General features: G+C 52.1%; 10 protein-coding genes across 10 annotated transcripts; 5 read left to right on the plus strand and 5 right to left on the minus strand.

Annotated features, from left to right (window-relative positions):
* Positions 1 to 248: 248 nt before the first annotated feature.
* N7474_008496 (pentatricopeptide repeat protein) lies at positions 249 to 2,621 on the plus strand (the record flags this gene model as incomplete). The annotated part of the gene is made up of 1 exon (XM_057199906.1): positions 249 to 2,621. One exon carries the CDS (start codon positions 249 to 251, stop codon positions 2,619 to 2,621), a length of 2,373 nt encoding a protein of 790 aa, XP_057050607.1.
* Positions 2,622 to 2,811: 190 nt separating this feature from the next.
* Positions 2,812 to 4,397, minus strand: N7474_008497 (aldehyde dehydrogenase family protein; the record flags this gene model as incomplete). The annotated part of the gene is made up of 3 exons (XM_057199907.1): positions 2,812 to 3,098; positions 3,162 to 4,014; positions 4,062 to 4,397. 3 exons carry the CDS (start codon positions 4,395 to 4,397, stop codon positions 2,812 to 2,814), a joined length of 1,476 nt encoding a protein of 491 aa, XP_057050608.1.
* A 635-nt stretch (positions 4,398 to 5,032) lies between these two features.
* N7474_008498 (CorA family magnesium transporter) lies at positions 5,033 to 6,304 on the minus strand (the record flags this gene model as incomplete). Its single annotated transcript, XM_057199908.1, has 1 exon — positions 5,033 to 6,304. The coding sequence occupies one exon, from the start codon at positions 6,302 to 6,304 to the stop codon at positions 5,033 to 5,035; it is 1,272 nt and encodes a 423-aa protein (XP_057050609.1).
* Positions 6,305 to 6,845: 541 nt separating this feature from the next.
* On the plus strand, positions 6,846 to 8,658 carry N7474_008499 (putative RecQ family helicase RecQ; the record flags this gene model as incomplete). Its single annotated transcript, XM_057199909.1, has 4 exons — positions 6,846 to 6,928; positions 6,985 to 7,103; positions 7,169 to 7,203; positions 7,252 to 8,658. The coding sequence occupies 4 exons, from the start codon at positions 6,846 to 6,848 to the stop codon at positions 8,656 to 8,658; spliced, it is 1,644 nt and encodes a 547-aa protein (XP_057050610.1).
* An 85-nt stretch (positions 8,659 to 8,743) lies between these two features.
* On the minus strand, positions 8,744 to 10,464 carry N7474_008500 (uncharacterized protein; the record flags this gene model as incomplete). Its single annotated transcript, XM_057199910.1, has 4 exons — positions 8,744 to 9,260; positions 9,305 to 10,079; positions 10,138 to 10,186; positions 10,240 to 10,464. 4 exons carry the CDS (start codon positions 10,462 to 10,464, stop codon positions 8,744 to 8,746), a joined length of 1,566 nt encoding a protein of 521 aa, XP_057050611.1.
* Positions 10,465 to 11,017: 553 nt separating this feature from the next.
* N7474_008501 (uncharacterized protein) lies at positions 11,018 to 12,079 on the plus strand (the record flags this gene model as incomplete). The annotated part of the gene is made up of 3 exons (XM_057199911.1): positions 11,018 to 11,181; positions 11,234 to 11,770; positions 11,830 to 12,079. 3 exons carry the CDS (start codon positions 11,018 to 11,020, stop codon positions 12,077 to 12,079), a joined length of 951 nt encoding a protein of 316 aa, XP_057050612.1.
* Positions 12,080 to 12,957: 878 nt separating this feature from the next.
* Positions 12,958 to 15,216, plus strand: N7474_008502 (fungal specific transcription factor domain-containing protein; the record flags this gene model as incomplete). The annotated part of the gene is made up of 1 exon (XM_057199912.1): positions 12,958 to 15,216. The coding sequence occupies one exon, from the start codon at positions 12,958 to 12,960 to the stop codon at positions 15,214 to 15,216; it is 2,259 nt and encodes a 752-aa protein (XP_057050613.1).
* A 359-nt stretch (positions 15,217 to 15,575) lies between these two features.
* N7474_008503 (KH domain-containing protein) lies at positions 15,576 to 17,557 on the minus strand (the record flags this gene model as incomplete). Its single annotated transcript, XM_057199913.1, has 9 exons — positions 15,576 to 15,599; positions 15,662 to 16,154; positions 16,208 to 16,416; positions 16,475 to 16,639; positions 16,692 to 16,744; positions 16,805 to 16,826; positions 17,002 to 17,160; positions 17,218 to 17,297; positions 17,359 to 17,557. The coding sequence occupies 9 exons, from the start codon at positions 17,555 to 17,557 to the stop codon at positions 15,576 to 15,578; spliced, it is 1,404 nt and encodes a 467-aa protein (XP_057050614.1).
* Positions 17,558 to 17,957: 400 nt separating this feature from the next.
* Positions 17,958 to 18,990, plus strand: N7474_008504 (acetolactate synthase regulatory subunit; the record flags this gene model as incomplete). Its single annotated transcript, XM_057199914.1, has 2 exons — positions 17,958 to 18,757; positions 18,813 to 18,990. 2 exons carry the CDS (start codon positions 17,958 to 17,960, stop codon positions 18,988 to 18,990), a joined length of 978 nt encoding a protein of 325 aa, XP_057050615.1.
* A 408-nt stretch (positions 18,991 to 19,398) lies between these two features.
* Positions 19,399 to 22,407, minus strand: N7474_008505 (uncharacterized protein; the record flags this gene model as incomplete). The annotated part of the gene is made up of 6 exons (XM_057199915.1): positions 19,399 to 19,740; positions 19,835 to 20,016; positions 20,076 to 20,393; positions 20,470 to 21,060; positions 21,126 to 21,416; positions 21,465 to 22,407. Coding segments are annotated over 6 exons (2,667 nt in total), but the record flags the coding sequence as incomplete, so codon positions are not given.
* Between the last annotated feature and the right edge of the window lie 91 nt (positions 22,408 to 22,498).

A 22,498-nucleotide genomic window follows, 5' to 3' on the forward strand; every position in this document is an offset into this window, starting at 1 on the left:
GGGAGGGAGCGAGGGTGTGGTGCTGGAGAGAGAAAAAGACGACGAGGTTAGCTAATGCGATTGGCCCCTTAGCCTCTCCGCCCGGCGGCAGAAAGACCAGAAAAACACTCTGCTTTCAACACTTCTCCCCGTCTCTCGAACTGCCTCTTGAGCACTCCTCGTCTTTTCTTCTTCTTCTTTCGTGTTGCGGGCTGGATCTGCCAATTGGACATGCATGGCTGACCCGGTGCCACCATGTCAGCCAGCTCATGCCTCCTTCCACCTCATCCCCAAGCTCGTCGAGCCTGCGACATCCTCCGCAGCAGGCCGCCGATGGGCTCGTCCTTCCCCATCCCAGTCCCATGCCTAAACCGATCCGTCTATCCTACAATATCTCTTCCAGAAAACTCGCGACTCGCCCTCGTCCTCGCCCGACAGTCGCGTCAATAGCGGACGTTTTCGTCAGCTCTTTGGTGCTGGCGAGCTTCTGTCAGGAACACTCGCCGCGTCGTCGAGGGCTGTCGACAATGTGCGCGAAGGCGCCGGAGTATAGAATGCAGAGGTGTCGGGGCAAGGATATTTCTGGCAGTATGCCGCTGCCATCAAAGAAGCGATTGGAATATATGATGTCCGCAGAGAACTTTTCGCCGGCTCGGCGGTTTATGAGCAGCGGACTGAAGCCTGCAGATGAACTGGTGACAGAGGAGGATAGCCAGAATCACAAACTGGAGCATAAAACGCAGCCTGACAGCAACGGTGCACGTTGCAATTTCCCAGAAGACAACGAGTCTGAGGAGCATCTGGATTCAAAGGAGTCTTCCCGCGAAGGCAAATGGGTTCAACCAGACAAGAAACTCTATCGCTCTATTTCCAATCTCTACCGCACGACTTTCAATTTGGGCCTTGATTGGAAAGAAGCTGCAGATATCGTGGCGTTCCCGCAAAAATCAATGCGCACCACAGAGGATCACTCACACGATGCCGTCGACATTCCGTCTGTTGCAAAGCTTGTCGAAACGTTACGGTCCGATCGAAAACCATCTACCCAATATCTTTTTCGACTCTATAGGAGCATCCCTGCGCCAGGAGTTGCGCAGCTTTCCAAAAAATCCCGCGGTGCCCTTCTACGTCGATTCGCCGCGCCGCGCGATCGAAGATGGGTTGATGCCCGTCGCTTCCTGGCATTGGTGGAAGACATGATCACGGCCGGTCTCCCCATGTCTCGGACGATTTGGAGCTCGGCAATTCACTTCGCTGGCCGCGCAAAAGGCCAAGTCAGCCGGAGGGATCTGGTGCGCGCAATTGGCATTTGGCAGCAGATGGAGCATGTGGCGGGCATTCCAGCGGACGATGTCGTCTTCAACATCCTATTTGACATCGCCATCAAAGCCGGTCAGTTCACGGTTGCGGATAGGCTGCAGGAGGAAATGGTGAAGCGGAACATTAGCTTCTCCCGCTGTGGCAAAGTTTCAAAAATATACTATTATGGGTTGCGGCGTGATCTCAATGGTATTCGAGATCAGTTTGATGAGTTCGTCAGATCCGGAGAGCTCGTCGACACTGTCGTGCTGAATTGCCTGACCGCGTCATTTCTTCGAGCCGGAGATGTGCAGACGGCGGAACAACTGTATGCGCGCATGCTTGAAGCCTACGATAGGCAGAGAAAGACGACTCCCATTCCCGATCAGGCATCCATCACGAACCCTACGCTGTCGTCAGAATTCGTGATCTACCGCGCGAGGACCCGGAGCCTGGGGCGTATACTGAAGAAGTCTCAGGCTCTCAAAGACCGCCTGCCCGAATATCACCGTGCTCTCCAAGACTCGCTTCCGATGACTCCAGACACACGAACTTTTTATACGTTTCTTCGACACTACGCATACCACAGTGGCGAGCTCGACAGCTTCATGGCCGTGTTGCGCGACATGGAATATTTTTATACTGTTCCGCCCCGTCCCCTGATTTACCTTCTCCTCTTTGAAGGGTTCTCTCGTTTCGGCCGAAGAAACAAGGCATGGTCTGCAGAGAAGCTGCGGCTAACTTGGCACACCTATCTACGGGCCCTGCGTGACTCCAAGACCAGACAAAACAAGGCATATACCACTCCTCCAAAGGAAGTCTGGGAAAACCCACTGTCTGGCAAGGAGACGGAAGAAAGTTCTCAGGAGGAGACACCCGTGGCAAACGCGAGGGATGACCTATATATGCCATTACCGTCGGTAGATGCGGACGGGAACCTAGTGATCCACGAGGAGCCAGGCAATATCGCAGCCGACACCGCTCATCGAGACACAGACCCCAGAGCTTCCGAGGAAACCGACCATGATGACGACGCCGACGATGCCAAAGACGAAGATTTCGGCCCAAATGAGTTTTTCAACGACAACCGCCCACCGTCTTTCCGCCGAGAGCTGGAAGAAATGGAAAAATTCGAAGAAGTCGACTACCGCGTCGAAAACGGCGTCTTCCTCGGCCGGCGCATGGTCATTGTGATTCTGCGCGCGTTCGGCACCTGCTGTGGGCCCAAGGAGGTCCTGGAGGCGTGGTTGCAGCTTGAACGATTGTGGCATCCTGATCGGCGCAAGTTTAATGATGTCCTTGCTGTTCGGGAGGAGCTCGATAAGCAGCTGTCGAGAAAGTAGGGGGATGGTTGATACCTCCTTTGTACATTACACATAGATCTATCAGATACCAACTGTGATTCTAGCGAAATCTTTAGCCGATGACTGTGCCTGTGTTTAAGTGGTGGTCAAAATTAAACATCCTGGATATTGCTACTAATGTCTGGTGACAACCGCCTGCTCTAGGGCCATGGCAGTCCTTTCCTAAGCTTTAGACTTTGTTGAACACTATAGTCTGTGAATTGCACATGCCTTGCAATCCAGCAATTCCAAATTCAACGCCAATGCCAGAATCTTTGTGACCGCCAAATGGCGCGTTGGGTAAAGGGTCAAAGTGTTTGTTGATCCAGACGGTACCAGCATCTATTTGACGTGCAAGGCGTTCGGCTTGCTCCAAGTCACGACTCCAGACAGACGCAGCGAGACCCATATTCGTGTCATTGGCACGGATGATGACCTCGTCCTCGGAGGACCAAGGCATGATGGGGAGGATTGGACCTTTGCACTATCAGTGATGGCCGAAGAAAGACACACGGAGTGAAACTGAGGCGTATCACTTACCAAACGGCTCTTCGAGCACGATCTTAGAGTCATCTCCTGGATTATCGATAATAGTAGGGTTGACGAAATAGCCAAGTCTGCTACAAGTTTGCTCACCAACGGCAATCTTTTGATCTTTTTTCCTGGCATCAGTTAGAAACTCTTGCACACGCTCGTACTGCAACTTGTTTTGCACTGGTCCACAGAAAACGCCATCATCCAAACCATTACCGACTGCCAGTGTCTTGACATAAGCGGTCATAGCGTCAAGGAATTCGTCGTAAATACTCTCATGGATATAGACGCGCTTGATTGCCATGCATATCTGTCCGGCATTCAGGAATGCAAATGTGGCGACCTTCGCGGCTGTCGTCTGGATGTCCACATCCTTACACACGATAGCAGCGTCATTGCCGCCCAACTCGAGTGTCACACGCTTGAGCGTCCGTCCCGCAGAAGCTGCGACCAGTTTTCCAGTCGCTGTGGAACCGGTAAAGGATATTTTTTGAACGCCTGGGTGCGCAACTATCCAAGGCCCTAAGCTATCATTCCCACTCAACGCTTGAACAACACCAGGAGGGAAGAAAGACTGTGCTAGCTCTGCAATCTTCAAGCCGCTGTAGGGCGTAAACGGCGAAGGTTTGATGATTAGGGTGTTCCCCGTTAGGAGCGCGGGCGCCAGTTTCGCAATCTCAAGCAGGATAGGAAAGTTCCAAGGGACAATGGCAGCGACCACTCCAAGGGGTGTGTGTCGAACAATAACCTTCCGATCCGAGTTGTCCTCGATGACTTCGTCTTTTCCAACATCGCCCAATTCTGCTGTTGACCGAATCCATTGCACCGCAGTACTGACTTCAATCTCGGCTTGGAAGATCTATCTCGGTTATTTTGGTGCTGAGGTGCGATGCAAGTGAGACTTACCGGCTTGCCTTGCTCAACTGTGAGCATCTGAACAAATTCTTTGGCTTTCGCTTCAAATGCGTCTGCAAAGCGCAGTAGAGCTGCTCTGCGTTCTACATAGGGTGTGCAGGACCATGTCTTGAAAGCGGCCGTAGCAGATTCCACAGCATTGTCAAGGTCTTGTTCCGTGGCAATAGGTACATCTGGAAGTTGAGCCAAAGTTGCCGGGTTCATCCCACGTCGGTGTTCCTTTGTGTCAACAAGTTTTCCACCCACGATGTTTTTAAACGTTGTAAAGTTAAGAGCCTCGGCGTCACCCAAGGCGTGGGTCGTAACTTTCGTGATCGTGATTGCCATTTTCAGTGCTAGGTGCTAACAGCGTATGATAATGCAAGGCAATATACCAAATCATGGCGTATTAGTATTGGTTCGAGAAGTAGTATTAGTATGTAAGATCCCCTCAGAGTGATTTCCTTAACCCCCACCGCCACCTCCGCATTTTCATATCATGCGGAAGGTATGGGGTGCTGAGTTCAGCTTGCTCTGGAATCTCCTCCACCTCGGGAAGATACTGTAAGATGCTAGGCCCAGCTTTGAATATCTTCCCGAGGTGGAGCAGATTCACGCCTTCGCTAAAACTTTCCCCAGCGGCCTCCGCATCTCCCCGCCTGGCGTTTCACCCACGCTGTCAGCGCCTTGAAAGTAGTAGGACAACCTATCATCCATCTCCAACGCACACTGCTTTACGCTTCTTTCTCACGTCATCCGTGCCCTCAGGACTAAACCTTCAAATGGACGAGGCAAACCCTGCATGTGATCTGAATTCCTCCTAGGCTGCGCCATAACACACAACCCATAACCCATCTCAATCGTGTGATGAGTTTTGGGGCTAGATTTATAACAGGCTATTTGTTGTAGTCTTCCATTGGTTAATACATATCGGTCATTTGATCGGTGCAAGGACAAATGTGACACAGAGGTTAATTTTAAATCTAAAACTGCATCTTCTGAACCCTTTTGAGTCTCCTCATCCCGTACCGTGCAATTAGCGTAGTTCCAATCGCACACGCCGAGACAAGCACAGCAAATGCCGAGGCACTCTCCTCAAAATGGTTGATCACATTCATCCCAAACAGGCCCGCCACGAAGGTTGGCACAGCTAAACCAAGCATCCAAATCTCAAGCTGTGCCTCCAAAATCAGGATCTGATTGCGCCGCACATCTAGCATCGACTCAATCGCTCCTGCCGTGCGGCTGGCATTCCCTCCCAGAGCACTGGAAGACTCGGCAATTGCATCGGCATTCTTGTAATATGCTTCCAAGAGATATTCGACTTCTTGATGGTCCGCAATGGCATGCGGTTTTCCTGCACGCTGATCCGACAGATACATAGTGGCCAGATCTTCGTCATTGTTGAGAAGCTCTTGGAGTGCGGAGCGTACTTGGCGCGAACGTTGCTCGATGGTAACCAGCCTCTTCCGATGATCTAGCAACTCACGTAAAGTGGAATGCACACCTTCCTCCCGGTGCGACTGCGACTCGCGGAGTCGTTGTCCAACCTCCTCTCGAAGGAGGAGGTGCTCCGCTTCAAGCACTGCTGTAACCGATGCCAGAGCGGCATCGACGACACGCAACTCGTAGGGGAGGCTTGGCAAAGCGTCGGACCCTGAGTCGGTGCGTATTCTCGATTGAAGGTTCTGTTCGAATATATCTTGCATTTTGACCTCGTCGTTTTCAGAGTCAAGAAGAAAAAGAAGAACCCGGTCTGACTGGATAAGTAGCCGCAAAGAGAAAATGCTGATGAATATCGTGGAAGGCCGGACCAGGATGTGTGGAGATCCCTCAGATACGAGATCGGCGTTACGCAGGTCGCGCATGTCTATCCCGTATTGTTTTGCAACATCAGATTTGGTCATGCGAGTCTCCGGAGACACGATGGAGCCGTTCGCATTGAAGAGCGCGCACCGCAACTCGGTCCCATCGTTCATTCGGCTGTGGGTCAGTGCGAGGGATTGATTAAACACTTCCTGGGTGAAGGAGTGTTGACGGGTGATCTCGGCAACAGGCCTGATATCATGGTTGATATAGAGTCTCTTGTTTGTTGTGGTAGCTCCCCGTTTCGCCACGAGCGGAGTTATCCGGGGTTGAAGGGGACAGTGGGTGCGGAGACCGAGTGGGAGGTAGAGCTGACGGAGTGCAGACCATGCTGGTCGATGCTCTTTCTGCACAACGGAAAGAAATCTTGACACCGTACATCCCTGCATAATGGGCCTTCCTATGACGTTGGAGGCTCTGCTAAGTAGTTGGGAAGAATGACGGGGTTTGGCCGGGGATATGTTTAGCTTGAATGGCGTCACGTGGTCCCTTATGATGATACTTTTTGTCTTAAATACAAGATAATTTATCCTAAGTTACTTTACCTTGCGGGGTACGTATGAGTAAATATGGTAGAGGTACAATGGATTCCAATCCTCGTGCTTGATTCCAATAGCAGTTCGTAAGTGCAATAGCCGATGAGCTTGGCCGCGAATTCCGAACTTCACTACACTTCTCGGCATTGGCTTCAACTTCCTGTCCTGCATACAATTCCAGAGAAGGTCCAATGTAGCCAACAGCCACGCCAATCAATCTCTATGATTCCAGGTGGTAAGCACACTCTCTATAGAACCCAAACAGGCAATCCGTTTATCCTCACGTGACACCGCGCCTTCCCCCACGCGCGGTCTTCAAATAGTTACTCTTCCCGGCTCCGGCAAGACGTTGCCTTTTTTGCTTGTCTTTGCACCACCTCTGCAATGCTGCCTAATGGCCAATACAGGAGGACACCGGCGGCGCAAGCCAGACCTGGATTTCTACCTCCACCGCGTCTTCCGCAAACAGTCTTTCCGGTCAGTTGAGGCGTCGAGGTCCGCCAGATGATCGACACTGACTTGATTTCTTTCAGTCCGTTGCAACGAGAAGTGATTGACGCAGTCATCGAGGGTCACGATGTTTTCCTTCAAGCATCGACCTCGTTCGGCAAGAGTTTGTGCTTCCAATTGCCTGCGGTAATCAGCACGGGGCGTGAGTCCATTCCTATTCATTTAACTTGTGACAGAGAACTAAATCACTGATTAACTATCGTACAGTGACAATTGTCATATGCCCACTTCTTGCATTGATGGTAAGAGCCGGTCAAGCTTCCGCTCTAGAGATATTAACAACCCCACAGATGGACCAAGTCAATGCTCTCCAGGCCATTGGAGTAGCAGTGTCAACCATCAACTCCAACACGACCTTATCGGAGAGACGCAAAATCTTGGACGATATTCTTTCCGGCCATCCACGCACCCGCCTCCTTTACGTGACCCCAGAACTATGCCAGACAGACATGTTTCGGCGCAACCTCGCGATTGTCCACCGACAAGGCCAGCTCACGCGCGTTGCAATCGACGAAGCCCACTGTATCAGTGAATGGGGGCATGACTTTCGTCCCGCATACCAAGAACTGGGATGGTTCAAGAATACTCTCACCAACCCACCGGTTCCTATCAGCGCTCTCACGGCCACAGCCACGCCGCGCGTCCGGTCGGACATCATCAACATGCTGGGGCTGGACACCTCCGAGCTCAAATTGTTCAACACGCCATCTGCTCGGCCTAACATACATTATGAGGTCCGGTACCTCCAAGACGACGCCAGCGACACCACCCGGGCAGAAGGACTGCACCTGGACGACCTTCGGAAATGGCTCAAGTCCATTCAATCCCGACGCGAGGCGCGGTTCGGCGCCGACGCTGCAGCACGACTTCCACCGATGTCAGGAATCATTTACGTTGGACTGCGCGCAGCCGCCGAGAACCTCGCGCACAAACTCTCGGATGCGTCTATCTCGGCAGTGGCCTACCACGCCGGACTTGCGCCGCATGACCGAACACGTATTCAAGCCATGTGGACAGCGCCGCAAGAAGCCCAAACCCCCACGGATGAGACGCCGTCGCGCGCTTTCTCCATCATCGTTGCCACGAACGCCTTCGGAATGGGCATCGATAACCCCCACGTCCGCTTCGTAATCCACTGGACGCCGCCGCGCAGTTTCGAAGGGTTTGTCCAAGAATCCGGACGTGCAGGCCGGGACGGCCGCGCCGCCGCCTCGCTGGTCTACTACAACACCCAAGAACGAGACCGGATCTACGACCGCGTCATTCGCGATGCCGAGAACGTGCGCAATCGCGGCGGGCCTGCGCAGGTCCTCGCCAGCCGGATGCGCAACCAAGAAGCCCGGCTCGAGAGCTTCATGAAGGTTATTCGATACTGCCAGACCATTACCCGCTGCCGACATGAGCTGATCAAAGACATCTTTGGCGACTACGAGCTCGAAGAGATGGGCTCGACGCAGCCTCCTTCGTCTATGCCTATAAAAACTGAGGGTGGTGGTGCTGCTGCCTTGCCTCCTTCGCCGTGCGATTTCGCGTGCGATTTTTGTAAAGAGGGTCGAGCGGGACTAGCGGCTCGGAAGGCGAAGATGGTTACCGAGTCTCCGCCGGAGTATTTGATGGTGATGTCGGATATCATGCAGGCTATGTTTCCGCGCTTGTTTCCTGATGCAGCTAGAGGTTTGTGTTCGGATTGGTGTTGAGCATAGCTACCCACGCTTAGCTGTTTGTACTTTCTTTTCTTCTCTAATATACCCTGGGAGGCGTGTATTGATGCAAGAAGTGGGTTTAATACCCAAATATAAAATATCTCTTCGCATGCCCCTGTTTCCTGGCATCCATTCGTTCAGCTTGGAACTGCTCGTCAGACCAAGTTGCGATCTCTCTGCGCCGATTCCGGTTCTCTAGCATGTATAAACCACGGACACCTAAGAAACCAAACATACCCACCAACACGATCACCATCGTTGCCACCAGCGAAACATGATAGGTTGGCGCATAGCTAGACCTGAAAATCTGACCCGCGATGACGCCAGCAATGTTGGTCAACCCGTAGAAGCCCATGATGACGGCACGCGTGGCCTGGTCCGGAGTGTTGTCCGTCAACCATGCGGCGATCAGCGGGTTTGCCGTCCCAGCGCCTATCATCGCGATGTGCAGGAAGCCGTAGCGGAGTTGATTGTTAGAGCTCGTGATCAAGACGATATACCCGATAATAGAGATGAACATGGAAAGGGCTGCGAAGCCCGATCGCTCACGGAAGTAATCGGAGAGCCAGACAATCGTGGTCAGACCGACCGCACCTCTGTATTCTATTAGCGGGGTTCCCTCTCGAGTCGATGTACTCACACCATGAATGGAGGCACAGCCATAAGGTTTGCCTTGACTGAATCGTATCCCATCCCCTTGACGACCAGAGGCAGGAAGATGGCAAACCCGTACGAGGGTGTCGTGGCACACATATTGAAAATGACAATCAAAAATTTCTTCCAGTCCTTGAATGCTTCGACGACATTTCTCAGGGTAATACTGTGGCTGTTTGACTGTGGGCTAGCATCCGCGCCACTAGATACCGCAGCGGTGTCGGCAACCATGCGACGCGCCGCATGGGCTCGTTCTCTCTTGGTCAGGAACCATGCCGTGCCGAGGTTGGTTGGCAAGGAAACCAACGCCAGGACAGAAATAAAGAGTGTAACACTACCCTGGACGAGGAAAAGAACCTGCCAATCCTTCCATCTTGAAGAGGGCAGAATGAAGCACCCGTACGCAATCAGACCAGAAAAGGCACCGGCAAAGGTGAAGCTCATAGACATAAGTCCCATGCGGAATCCCGCTTGATAGGTAGGATATAATGTTCCAATGAAGTAGTACGCAGTTGGAACGTAGCCCGCCTCACACACACCCAGGAGGAGACGAAGAGCCATCATCTGAGCACGACTGGTCATGGCCGCCTGGGCGGTGGTCACTGCACCCCATGCAACCATGATGAATGGGAGCCACCAACGAGGACCGATAATCCGACCAAGTGCAACAGAGACGGGCATACATGGAATAAAGGTCGCGGCATAGAGGGAGACCGAGTTAGAAACATCATTGGGCTTAAGGTGCACGTCCTTGATAAACGCTGCAGCTCGAGAGGTCAGGCGATACCTCTCGTGGAGGACATGATTATTTTCACTTACACTCTGTCGTGGCTGCGTTGCCAATGTTTCCTTTATCGATTGCTTGAAACTACTCATTGTTAGTGAGTTCGCCGTTCTCCGTAATATTGGCAAGATTCTCACCAGGAATCCAGCAGCCAGCACGAAAATGACAATGCAGTCTGTCTTCAGATTGATGCGGCGGTCAAGTTGCACCTCTTCAGGTGTTGCTGCACGATACCCCTCCCGGCCGGTCGATGTAGCGGAGAGGCAGACATTCTCGATCTGTTCAACCTCGCCCTGCTTTCCAATTACATGCTCATCTTCGTCCAATGCCCCAACATCATGGTTCCGGTCCTGGGCGTTCATCAGGTGCGAAATACGAGGCAAAGCGTCGACAGTGCAGGCCAAATCGAGGTATGGTCTCGGGAACCGAGAGCACACAGGGTCAGTGGGCCAATTTGTAAACTCCTAGCAAGGGCATCGATAACGACGGATAATGCTGATTCCGTGTCGGCATGCTGTACCTATAAAGCAGGTCCTAGATTCAGCCTTTGAAGGAAGTTTGATCTAGCGGTTTCCGAGATCCGACTTCCATTTACCAGTGAAAGCCGATACTTGGCTCATTTCTGAAATTCGGCCAATGATTTATCTCGTCCCCGCAAATTCCTCCGCAGGATGTAAGTTTGCAATCGCTCCGTGCGGGGGTCCAATGAACTCTTACTAAATTTACAATTTCCGGCATCCGACATCCGACATCCATGATCCAGTCTACGTGTTGGGCCATACCACTCATTTGTAGCAGTTGCGAACAAAACTTCACGACCAGTGAAGTTGAATCGCTTATATATACTCCCGTTTTATCCTCATCATGTTTTTCATCCTACCAAGCAACAGCTTTCAACCGTGTGTCTAGAGAGAAATGGCAACGACTGACTTGGGATTCCCTTCTGACTGGGACGTCAATCAAGGACAGCTCGTCCACAGCAATGTTCCGGAGAAAATTTATCGGGAATATGCCCATCTCCGTAAGACTTGTCCGGTAGCGCACGTCAATGCGCATGGCGGTTATTGGATCTTGACTAAGTACGGTTCAATCCTTGTGTTCAATTCGGTTGAAAAATAACAAGGGAACCAGGTACGACGACGTCAAGAACGTCTCCTCAGACGGTTCGACCTTCGTTTCATCCAAATGTGCGGTTGTTCCCGCAGATCCGCGTGGTATTCGGCGCCCACCACTGAAATTCGACGGCAAAGAACATGTTCCATACCGCACTGCAGTGGACCGAACTCTCAAGCCAGCTCGGCTCAGGCGGCTGGAGCGTCTTCTGAGAAAACACGCAGAAGATGAGCTTAATATTCTGCTTGAGCGTGGCCATGGGGATATTTACGAGGAATTTGGTGCTAAATTTTCCGGCTGGGTAGAGAAAGAGTGGCTTAATCTGGACGAGGTTGACTCCCGGAAGCTCTCGGCCACTATCACTCCATTCGTGACTGCATGGCGCACGCAGGACTGGGGACTTGTCAAAAGCTCCAGTGATGGATTCTACGAGATTGCTCAACGTGTGATTGCATCTCGCAAAGAAAAACTTTTGGATCCGGAAGAAGACCCTGCTTCCAGCTTGCTGTCGGAGCGAGACGAACATGGAAATCCACTGGATGATTTCAATCTGGTGTACGTAGGCCGTGTCTTTCCCATATGTATCCAGCATCCGTGGGCTAACATGGCAAAAGAGGGTGTATCCGTCAGATCTTGATTGTCGCCATGGTCGCGCCTAGCATTGTCATCGCAGCTATGACAAAGCATCTGAGCGAAGACAAAGAGTTGCAGAACCAGCTTCGAAATGACCGGTCGCTGATTCCAGCCGCAATCGAGGAGTTCATCCGGCTCTACGTGCCTTATCGCGGATTTGCCAGAACGGCAATTCATGACGTCGAAATATCAGCCACAAGAGTGCCACAGGATGAGGTACGTTTCTATTAACAAAACTCATATAGAGCTGCTCGCTCTCTGAAATAGTCTGGAATGTTATTAATATGCGCCGAACAGCCCATTACAGTTGTATACGCGGCGGCCAACCGTGATCCGGACCATTTCCCTGAGCCGGACAAGTTCATCCTCCGCCGTGAAAACATTAATACACATCTGGGATTCGGACGTGGAAGGCATCGCTGTGCTGGGATGGCAATGGCGCAAATGATGTTAAGAATATATCTGGACACGCTGCTAGACAACACCGTCGATTTTGAAGTTTGTGGGGAAGTACACCATGCCAGGTTACCCGAAATTGGAGTAACAAGCTGTCCGATCAAATTCCACGTCGAGTCGTGATGTTATCCACTATCGGAGAAGGAACGTGGGGACTTGATCTATATAGTCGTTTCGTTACTGGCCGTTTTATAGTCTCCATAGTTTAGATGTCGTCGGGTTCTAGCCAACAGACACGACAGGAGACTAGAATATGATTTTTTTATCTGCGCACTAAATGAGCCATCGGTTCAGTGACCGGCCGCTTCATAACCTGCATAGCCAGGGCGCGTAATAAAATGTAATTTCTGAGAGGCCGGTTAATATGACTTTTCGATCTGCCGGTATAGGTAGCTTGGAAGACCGAGGCCCACCCATCCACGTACCTCCCCTCCCCGCCTTTCCACACTTTCGCGGCCCTAAATTAACAACAATCCAGTTGCTTTGGATAATTGACTTGGCAAATTGCCCAGGTATTCATAATGTCGCACGCACGGCCCTTGAAAAAGCGAAAATTCTATTCTCGGTCGTCACAAGCATGCAGAATGTGTCGGAACAAGAAGATGAAATGCGACCAGGGTCAGCCATGTCAGACGTGTATAGGTATTTGTGTAATGCCGCCAACGCTTTATAACTCATCTGAACAGTCCATAGATCGAGATTTTGATTGTGTATATGACGAAAGACGAACGCGGGAAATATTGCAATCGTCTTCTTACGCGGAAAGCAGCTTCCATCACACGGAGGGTTCTGCCCCCGCATCTGACTCTGTTGAGGAGCAGGCGGAGCAATCAAGGTTTACACATGAACATACATATCGGCGCAACGATTTGTATGCGGAAGAAGATGGAGTAAGTGCGCAAAACAAACACACCACTGGCACTGAGTTTTACGGCAACTCCTCCAATTTTGCACTCCTGAATCAGCTCGTTTCCTGCGTGCGCGGCCTGGCTGCAAAACCTGCTGGTAGTACACTGGATACAGTACAGGCACCATCGTCAATTGTGGAAATATTCTACGATGAGCAGTCGCATTTACAAGACCCTGTACCTGCTTCGCCCGTCACGGTTGCGGGGAGGACGTCCGAGTTCCGACCAAGCCACAAGGTTGACTCAGTAACCAGAGACTCACAAACTCCGGTAAACCCTGGCGAGTCAAATCCGACCGTCTCCCAAATCCACCAGATCAACCAGCTGCCATCCTCGTGGGGCTGTTTCATTGGAACTCCTATGCGCCTGGAAATGGAGTATGTGTACATGTATTTCGAAAACATCCATAACATCCACCCTTTCCTATCAAAAGCGGACTTCGTCGCGCGATGCAGGCGGGAGGTCTGGACAAGAAGCTCAGTGAAGCAGTTACATCAGGACAAGTTGCATTTTTTATCTCTTTACAACGCCGTCCTGTCTGTGGCAGCATTGACCGCGGGTACGCACGCGCTATCGGAATATCGAAATGAGCTCGATAAGCCTCCCGAGAGCAGCCCGCAAAACAAACCACCTTCGACACCACCGTCCTCATTGCTATTATCGAGATTATATTTCTGGCGTGCCCGACGGCTTTTGGGAGATATTTTCGAGGTCTCTTCGATTGACAGCGCACAAGCCTTGTTGCTCATGTCGGTATACTGTCAGCATGCACTGAAGACACACGCCTGCTACATGTACAGCGGGATGGCAGCCCGAACCGCTATCGCCATTGGAATCAGCAGGGAAGGCAACCTTGGATCCCGAAGGACGTGGTGGGCGATATATGCGCAAGATATGGAGATATCGTGCTCGTCCGGTCGATCCAGCTCTCTAGCCGAGCCAAGCGACTATCCAGTGCCCTATCCACAATCGACGAATAAAGCAAGAGAAGACAAGGCTGAGGAAACTGATGCAACTTCACAAGACTCGATCATTGCATCTCTGGTTGAGTCCTCGGTTATCTTACAACAGACATCGAAGCGACTATATCACAACCACGAAAAATTGTCCCTGAAGGACAAGTCTCAAATTGCGTTTGAATTAGACAGCAGTCTGGAGATATGGCGTTCAGGTCTGCCAGCCCTACTTGACTGGGATATGGAGTCCTTTAACGAACCGGAATGGGCAACCAAGCAAAAGCTTCACCTACAACTCCGTTTCTACAATATCAGAATGTTCATCCACCGACCATTCTTCTCAAATACCACGAGCGAGATCCAGCATGCTCACGTGAGGATATGTCTGGAAGCTGCGCAGAACATCATCAATCTTCTCTACAACGCCTATCAGCACCGCTATTACTTTAGGACGTGGTGGTATAACTCTACCTATACGCTCTACGCCAGCATGATAATCCTCTACGTGATTCTTATAGATCCAGCGGATCCATCGGTGGATGAGCTCTTCCGTCATATAAGACGAGCGCTCAAGATCCTTGATGCCATGAAGGAATTGAGAGTGGCTAAGCGCTGCGGCGACCTGATCACCGAGATCCTCCAAGTAACCACCCGTTATGTGGAAAGCCGAAGACGCAGCCGCGTCGGCGACTTTCGAGTATCTCCTGTCCCGGACGGGAACTCGGGAGCATACAACAGCAATCAGGCAGATCTTTCCCAGCCCGTTCATGTGTCTGGAATGTCAGAAGAACAACCGCATCAAATCACTGATGCGGAAGCGCACTTTTTCGGTGGTGATCCGGAAAGCCCGTATTTCACTCGACAAGATATATTGGCGTGTCTTGAGGACACTAGGATTTTAGAAAACTTTGCTGTGGGGTTGGATAACGAGGATTGTACATATTCTGATATGGCTAGTGTGGACGAGCTGCGGAGAGGGGGGGTCAGGCTGAACCCACCTTACGCTGAGGATGAGACTGAGCGCATGGGGCAATGGAGCTGGACATAGCTCTCTACGTATAACATGGCAAGTTGCTTCAATACCATCTCAACAAATGGACTATGCCGGACTTTAGTAAGACATGCCAGTGTTCTGCACACACATAAAGAGTTTCTATTACTGAATATAGAAACAGCTGAAGAAGCTATAGTGACAGCAGGAAAAAAAGAACTCCCATTGAGCAAAAGCCAGAACGCAAAAGGAAAAAGACCCACAAGAAAAACAGAATTACATCTCACTTTAGATCAGACATCTTTCATCTCTCCTCCGTCGCTTTGGACGTTTCTTCCCCAAGCGTTTCTTTCCAATGAGCCAGATACTTTTTTTTTATATCAACAGCGGATCCGGTCTCATTGTTTAAGACTGCGTCACAGACCAGGAGGCGGGGGAACCTATGAACAGGAGACAATGATCAGTCATGAAATCAAATTGATCCAAAAGCGGGAGTTCATACTGCGCTGTAACCAGCACCACCGCCCGGAGGAGGCGGCGGCGGAGACCCAGCTCCTGGAGGTGGAGGGGGAGGTGCCTCATTGCCAGGCGGGGGAGGCGGAGCAGGGCTCTGCGACTGCTGTTGCTGGGCGGCAGCAGCTTGCTGGTAGTACTGGTAGTAGGCGACGTAGTTTTGGTATCCACCGTAGGCGGCATAGGGATCGGCCCCGTAGTACTGAGCGTAGGCCGCACTGTAGTCTGTTGGACTGCCGGCGGCACCGCCTGCGCCTTGGCTATCTGTGGGCGACGATTGCTGGCGATTGTAGCCGCCGCCATAGCCGCCACCTCCTCCACCACCGCCTCCGTGGTAGCGGTCGCCGCGCTGGCCATATCCGCCGCCGCCGTAACCGTGCTGAGGTGGGTTCTCCTTGAATCGTTGGTACTGCTCTCGGACGTTGGTGAGGAGGTCTTCGCAGAGCTCCTTGGCGGCTTGGACGTCGTTGGGATCCGGTCCGCTTTGGTTGGATTGTTAGCCGGAGATATTAGATGGGCAAAGAAGACAACTCACGCTACATGCAAAAACATGGGATCGTTGCTTTCCTGTCCGGTGCTAGTTTCAATGAAACCAGAGCCACGGCCTTTGATTTGAACCTTGCAGCGGGTCTTCTGCTGGATGTGCTTCACGTAGGCACCGCCCTGTCCGACGACTTGAGCACGCAGGTTAAATCCGGGAATGGGCTCCAGATCAATCGGAATGCGCTCCTCAGGCCATTTGCGCTATATTCAATTAGTAAATTCCTTGTAACAGTTTTAGCAAAGGAAGGCAGTCTCATACACGGCCATACTCATCCCGCTCCACTTGCTCGGGCTCGCGGCGACGGAAGCGTCGTTCATCGACTAGGTTAGGGAGCTCTTTCTGCATGAGGTCATTGATCAGGACCACGGCCTTCTCGAGGCCCTCCTTGTTGGTGCTTGTCACATGCAGATACAGAGGTGGATTCTAAATCGGTATCATCAGCACCAAATCAGAGGAAATTGACAGATGGACATACCGCGGCCGTTGCCATGTTTTTGTCGGGATAATAGTTGCCTCGGGTGGTGACATCTTGAAAAGAATAAGTCATAAGCTTCTTTCGTTACCAACAGCATATTGAAGAAGGCGTACCGGCGCCAGTTTCATCTTTAATCTAGAATTCACGCAGCCGAGGTCAGCAGATGCAACAGTTTGGGGTGCTAATTTAGTGGCTTTGGGTAAGCTTCGTCCAGAGAATAAAAGGCAAAAAAAAACAAGACTCCAAGCAGAGTCCATCACCTGCAGGGGCAATGTCTGGAATATCAGCGAACGCCAACAGGAGTATTTACCATCTTCTGAGTTGACCCTTTGGTCAACGTATAACGGTTGCGCAGATCATTGATCTCTATATCTTTGATATAGTCTCCATCAGCGACATAGATTTCGTCGTTCAATTTGCCCGATGCATCGGCACTGGAGGGGGTCCCGGTTTGCGATGGGGTTGCACTCTAGAATATGGCGTTAGATCACTGTCGCACACGAATTGGGGATAGAGGGTTGTTCACTGAGCGGATTGGAGGAACATCGACATGCTGAATGCCCTTTTTCGCTTGCAACTGGGCATTGATTTTGGCAGCGGCGGCAGCTATTCGGACAGATCGTTAACTTTTTTTTTGTTTCCACACGACAAGGATCATCCCGCATACCTGCTGCGGCAGCCGGGTCCAAAGCACCAGACTGGGCCTCGCCAGGGCTTCGAGGATCGGGACTGCGAGTTCGAGTCGATTCTGAGTGTCTTGTGGATGGAGAACGAGACCGGCGGTCAAATCGCGACCGTCGGGGTTCGGGTTCGGTCTTGTCGAAACGAGAGCGCTTCGCTCGGTGATCGCGATCGTCGTCAGCCATTGCAGTGGGGACAAGGCAAACTGCGGTGAGAACTGGGTCAAAGAACGCCTGGGAGCTCTTGATCGGAGGCGGGAAGGAGAAAGTTTGAGTATTCAAGTGGAGACGGGTTCTGGCTAGCGGCGCATAGGGAGAGGGAGGATTCAGAACGAGGAGAATCGCAATAGAATCCAGCAACTGCCAGAGAGTAAATCCCACGGGCACGATGGTTCACTCTTTTCCAATCATAGTATCACTATCGAATTGTGTCTGTCGCAGACGCAACAGCAGGGCGTAGAATCACGTGTGCACTAGTCCCCTTCTGGCCTAGTGCGATATGACTCAGCACCGAGGTCGGACAGAAGAAAAATGTCCCCGGATAGTCAGTCAGTCACTTATACACTACACTCCCACCACCATAACCATGGCTTTCAGGCGCCCATTGACGCTGTCCGCAGCGTCGGCGTCCCTGCTGTCTTCCACAACGGCATCCGCTCAATCCCGAGCTGCTGCCGCGCTGCCTCGGTTCGCTTTCACCCGGGCCTCCTCGTCTTCCAGCTCGACTGCAGCTCTAGCCTACAAGGCATTGCACCGCCGGTCCCCCCTGCCCCTCCCCGTCAACGATGCCTCTCCCCAATGGGATGCCCCGACGGCCGTCTCCTCGATTCTCTACGAGACCCCCGTGCCGCCCACCAACCCACCCAAGCGCCACATCCTGAACTGCCTGGTCCAGAACGAGCCCGGTGTTCTGTCCCGCGTGTCCGGCATTCTCGCCGCCCGCGGCTTCAACATTGATAGTCTGGTGGTCTGCAACACCGAGGTCGAGGACCTGTCGCGCATGACCATCGTGCTCAAGGGCCAGGAGGGTGTCGTCGAGCAGGCCCGTCGCCAACTCGACGACCTCGTCCCCGTCTGGGCTGTCCTGGACTACACCGACTCGGCCTTGGTGCAGCGTGAGCTCCTGCTCGCCAAGGTGTCCATCCTCGGCCCGGAGTTCTTTGAGGAATTGCTCCAGCACCACCGCGAGATCACCGCCCCGTCAGAGGAGGGCCAGCCCAAGCACCAGTCGGATGACTCGAAGAACCCGGAATTCCACCCCCGCCACCTGCCGTCCAGCCAGGCTCTCCGTCACAAGCACGAGCATCTGGATGCCATCACCCGTCTGACCCACCAGTTCGGTGGCAAGATCCTGGATATCAGCACCAACAACTGTATCGTGGAGGTGTAAGTACCATCTCCTGACTCATCTTCGTCCGTCATTGACTAACGTGTTCGATAGCTCCGCTAAGCCTTCCCGTATTGACTCCTTCCTCAAGCTCATCGGTCCCTTCGGTATCCTCGAATCCACCCGCACCGGTCTGATGGCTCTGCCCCGCTCTCCGCTCTCCGAGCCTACCGAGGAGATCGAGAAGAATGCCGCCGATGTTGTTGACGCCAGCACCCTGCCCCCGGGCTAAAGTTGCCCTTCGAATATCAAGTGAAGTTATACATACCCAATATGATTCAATTGGTTTATTTGCTTCATATTGTTTCAGTTTGATTTCGGAGTTCAAGTTTAGTGTTTGACTTATTTAGCTTCTTGTAACAACCCATGAATCCAACAGTAAAGATGTCCATTAGACTTAATTGTTCAATCAAGATGAATTAAAGAAACGAGCCCAGCATTCCAAATCCAGATGCATCCATTGCTAACAGATCAGAGCAAGTCAATAATGAGAGTCAATCAAATCGTCAACCTTCCAACACCAACAGTGCAGCACATGCAGTTATCGCCCTTGTCCAGGGCATAAGCAAGGCAATTAATTCATGACCCGGAGCCTAGGCACTCGACCAATCGTATAAAAGGTTCCAACCCCCTAAACCATTTAAACCCTCACCTTGGCGGCAATCCCCTTCCCACGATAGAAGACCTCATCCCAATAATGCCCAACCTTCACCCCAATCCGAGCCACAGCATCCATGTCCAGCTCCTGGCCAAGAGCCTTCCGCAGAGCCTCATACCCGACACTCCCAAGGGCCAAATCAACGGGCAAGCGCGGGGTTTGTGACAGGCCAGGCGGCACCTCGAAGGGCTGTTTGTAGTTGATTCGTCCGACGGGCTCATCGCCCTCGTAGAAGGCTGCTGCGTCTACAGAGGTGATGAAGATGCTTGTTTCTTTTAGGGGCGAGGAGAGTGTGAATTCGGCGGTAGAGGTTAAGAGATGCAGCTGGGGGTTATATGGTTAGTATATAGGGTCCTGTTATATAGCAGAGAGACTGGTGGTCTAGTGGAATTTTGGGGTGTGAGACAGGAGACAGTACCGTTGCATCTTGAATGAAATGAGGATGCCGGTCATTTCCGTCATTTCCACCGTCTGGAATGTCTGGGCTGGGGGTCCGAGGTACTGGAATATCCATGGAAAGAACAGAGAAGGCTTCTCCAAGATCTGGGAGGGATGGAATAGTTCCTCTATGGCTCTTAATCGTGACAGTCGTGTTGGAACCTAGATGAATGTAAGACTAGGAAATGCTTCTTGTGGGCGCCTGGGTCAAATAAACCAACCTGAAATATATTCCGAAAGGAGTTTCCGTCCAGCTTCTGTCCCGTTAATCCCGCTGATATCGTGCGGGTTCCATGAGAAGTCGACTTGGACATTCGTGTTGTTCCCTGGAACAACGGACATATCTCGGGCAATGACATGAGCAATGGCCGTGCCGTTGTAGAGCACGAGAAGATCCGCAAAGGGGATCGTTGCCGCGTGTTTGGTAGGATTCGTAAAGTTCAGCCGAGTAGACACAAACATCGACGTTTCAGTTGTATTCTCTAGTTGCAAGGACACGATTCGCGGATTCAAGTGACCGAGCGCGCCATCAAACGGAGCTATGAAAGAAAGACCGTTAATTAGAAAAAAAGAAGAATCGCTTGCATTATCCTATATTCTAAACCGAGAACATACTGTTCACGCGGACTTTGCCTTCCGCAGGAATCCCGCGAATCGCAAACTGGCCCAAGACAGTCGAAACCTTCGCGTCTACGTTGGCGGCAACTCGTAGTACCACTGATTTGCTACCGAACAGCATTTCCTGGACGACTTCTGCCAACAGTCCGTCATCCGAGACCTGTAATGGTGCGTCTTTCATGGCGAACTCCACGAGCAGCGCTGTGGAGTTATCTTGGTCCTTCACGAGAGTCGAGTTGGCGTCCTGCCACTGGTCGATGTCCAGATCACCGAGCTCTTTGCCCTTATAAAAGACGTCCGCGAAGGCACGGACTTGCGGAACATCAACTTGGAAGTTCATCTGCTCTGGCAGGGCTATCAGAACTTTAACCAAGGCAGATACGGTCGGATGCGACTCTGGTGTTCCAGGCTCGGCGAATGGGTCTGGGAGAGAGAAATGCGTGTCGGTCATGCTAAAGTTCTTCACCAGATTGTCCAGAGCATGCCCCGTGAGCGGCACCGGCACCGTGACACTGCTCAAAAGTTCCACAAGCCACGCCGGGGTATTAGGTGACGGTGAGTCCGCCCCCGGACGTAGATGGTCGTCTCCTCGCCTTGGATGAAACTGGATACCAAAAGGTCCAAGGGCGAGCCTTTCTCTCCCGGGCAGCTACTGGTCAACTCCTCTGGAAGTGTCTGAATGAGGCCGGCCACATCGGCGTGTATTGGTTGGTCGGGGTGAATCTGAATCTCCTCTGTCTCCGCCCTGGCGACCAAAATGTTTGGGTCACCTGGCGAGCAATTTGGCACCAGAATTTCAAAACCGAGCGCCGGCACCGTGAGCGCAAGAGGCGACTCGACAAAAGCCGCGACGGAAACATCCACTGCCATGGCTCCTCCATTGTCGACGTCGTGTACATTGAGTTTCGTCACGTCGATGGTCGGCAGAGCCGGAAAGTCGTTCTCTGACCCAGGTTAGAATATGGTTCGACCTCCCACCGAAAAAAACTCACCTTCAAATAAAATTTCATTTTCAAGCATTTGTGACCCCAGACTGATCAATCCTGTCTTCAAATGCATCGTTGTCTTGCCCTTGATCCTGAGGCGGCCCAGTCTACCCTCTATCCAATCCATGGCTATTGAATGAATGCCCCGTATATCACCAGCGGTCAGGTCAGTCAAAAAGTCGACATGATTTATATGGCCAGGACGTATGTTCACTTTGATGGGCGGCACCGAGGCGTTTCCAATCGGAACATTTCCGTACTCTGGAAGATACACCTGGACGTCCGAGTGGCCCGTTTCCACTTCTGTGGCAATCCAAGTGACAAACCGACCAACGTCCCGAACTGACTTGTTCCGCACACGGGTCGAGTTCATCACAAACTCTCCTTGGATGCGAGCGCGAACGCCTGTGGGGGTTGTTGAATCAATGGACAGCACGGTGGGTTTAAACACCGCCGCGTCCTGTGCATACTCGTTCACAACGGCCGGTGCCGCAAAGGCAAAGACCAGAATCCCCAGAATTGCCAATATGAGCATACCGAGCGCCATAAATGTCGCCCATGGTACTCGGGTGGTCTTCTTGGTGGAGCCACTCTCGACCGAGCCGGCTCGGGATGCCGCTGACGGGGATCGTGATCGCCGCTGTTCGGTTCCGTAGGTCGCCAAGTCATCATCGCGACGATGAAGTAGAGGAGTCGACTCTGATGATAGTTCGAAGGATGGTGCAGGCCGACCGCGCGGCGTGTGACCGGGAGATCGCTCGGGCGACGAGGCCCTGGAGTCCCCGTTCAACAGAGGACGATTCGCCTCGTCAGCCATTCCGGCTGGGCTATAATGCCTCCGTTGTGATAAGGATGAAAGAGCGTGGATGAAGAAGTTAGTGACGGAAGTGGAGGAATGGAGTGGAGATGGAGGACGATGACGATAAGCCGGGAAAGATAACCAGTTTACGCTAGTCCCGGTCAGGCAGCTATCGGCCCTGAGTCACCATTCACCGTTTCTTTTTCTTCTTCTTCTTCTTCCTCCTCCCCCGTCCCTCCTT

Source organism: Penicillium riverlandense (assembly GCF_028828495.1).
Source record: "Penicillium riverlandense strain IBT 135883 chromosome Unknown utg000007l_segment0_segment0, whole genome shotgun sequence".
Taxonomy (NCBI): Eukaryota; Fungi; Ascomycota; class Eurotiomycetes; order Eurotiales; family Aspergillaceae; genus Penicillium; species Penicillium riverlandense.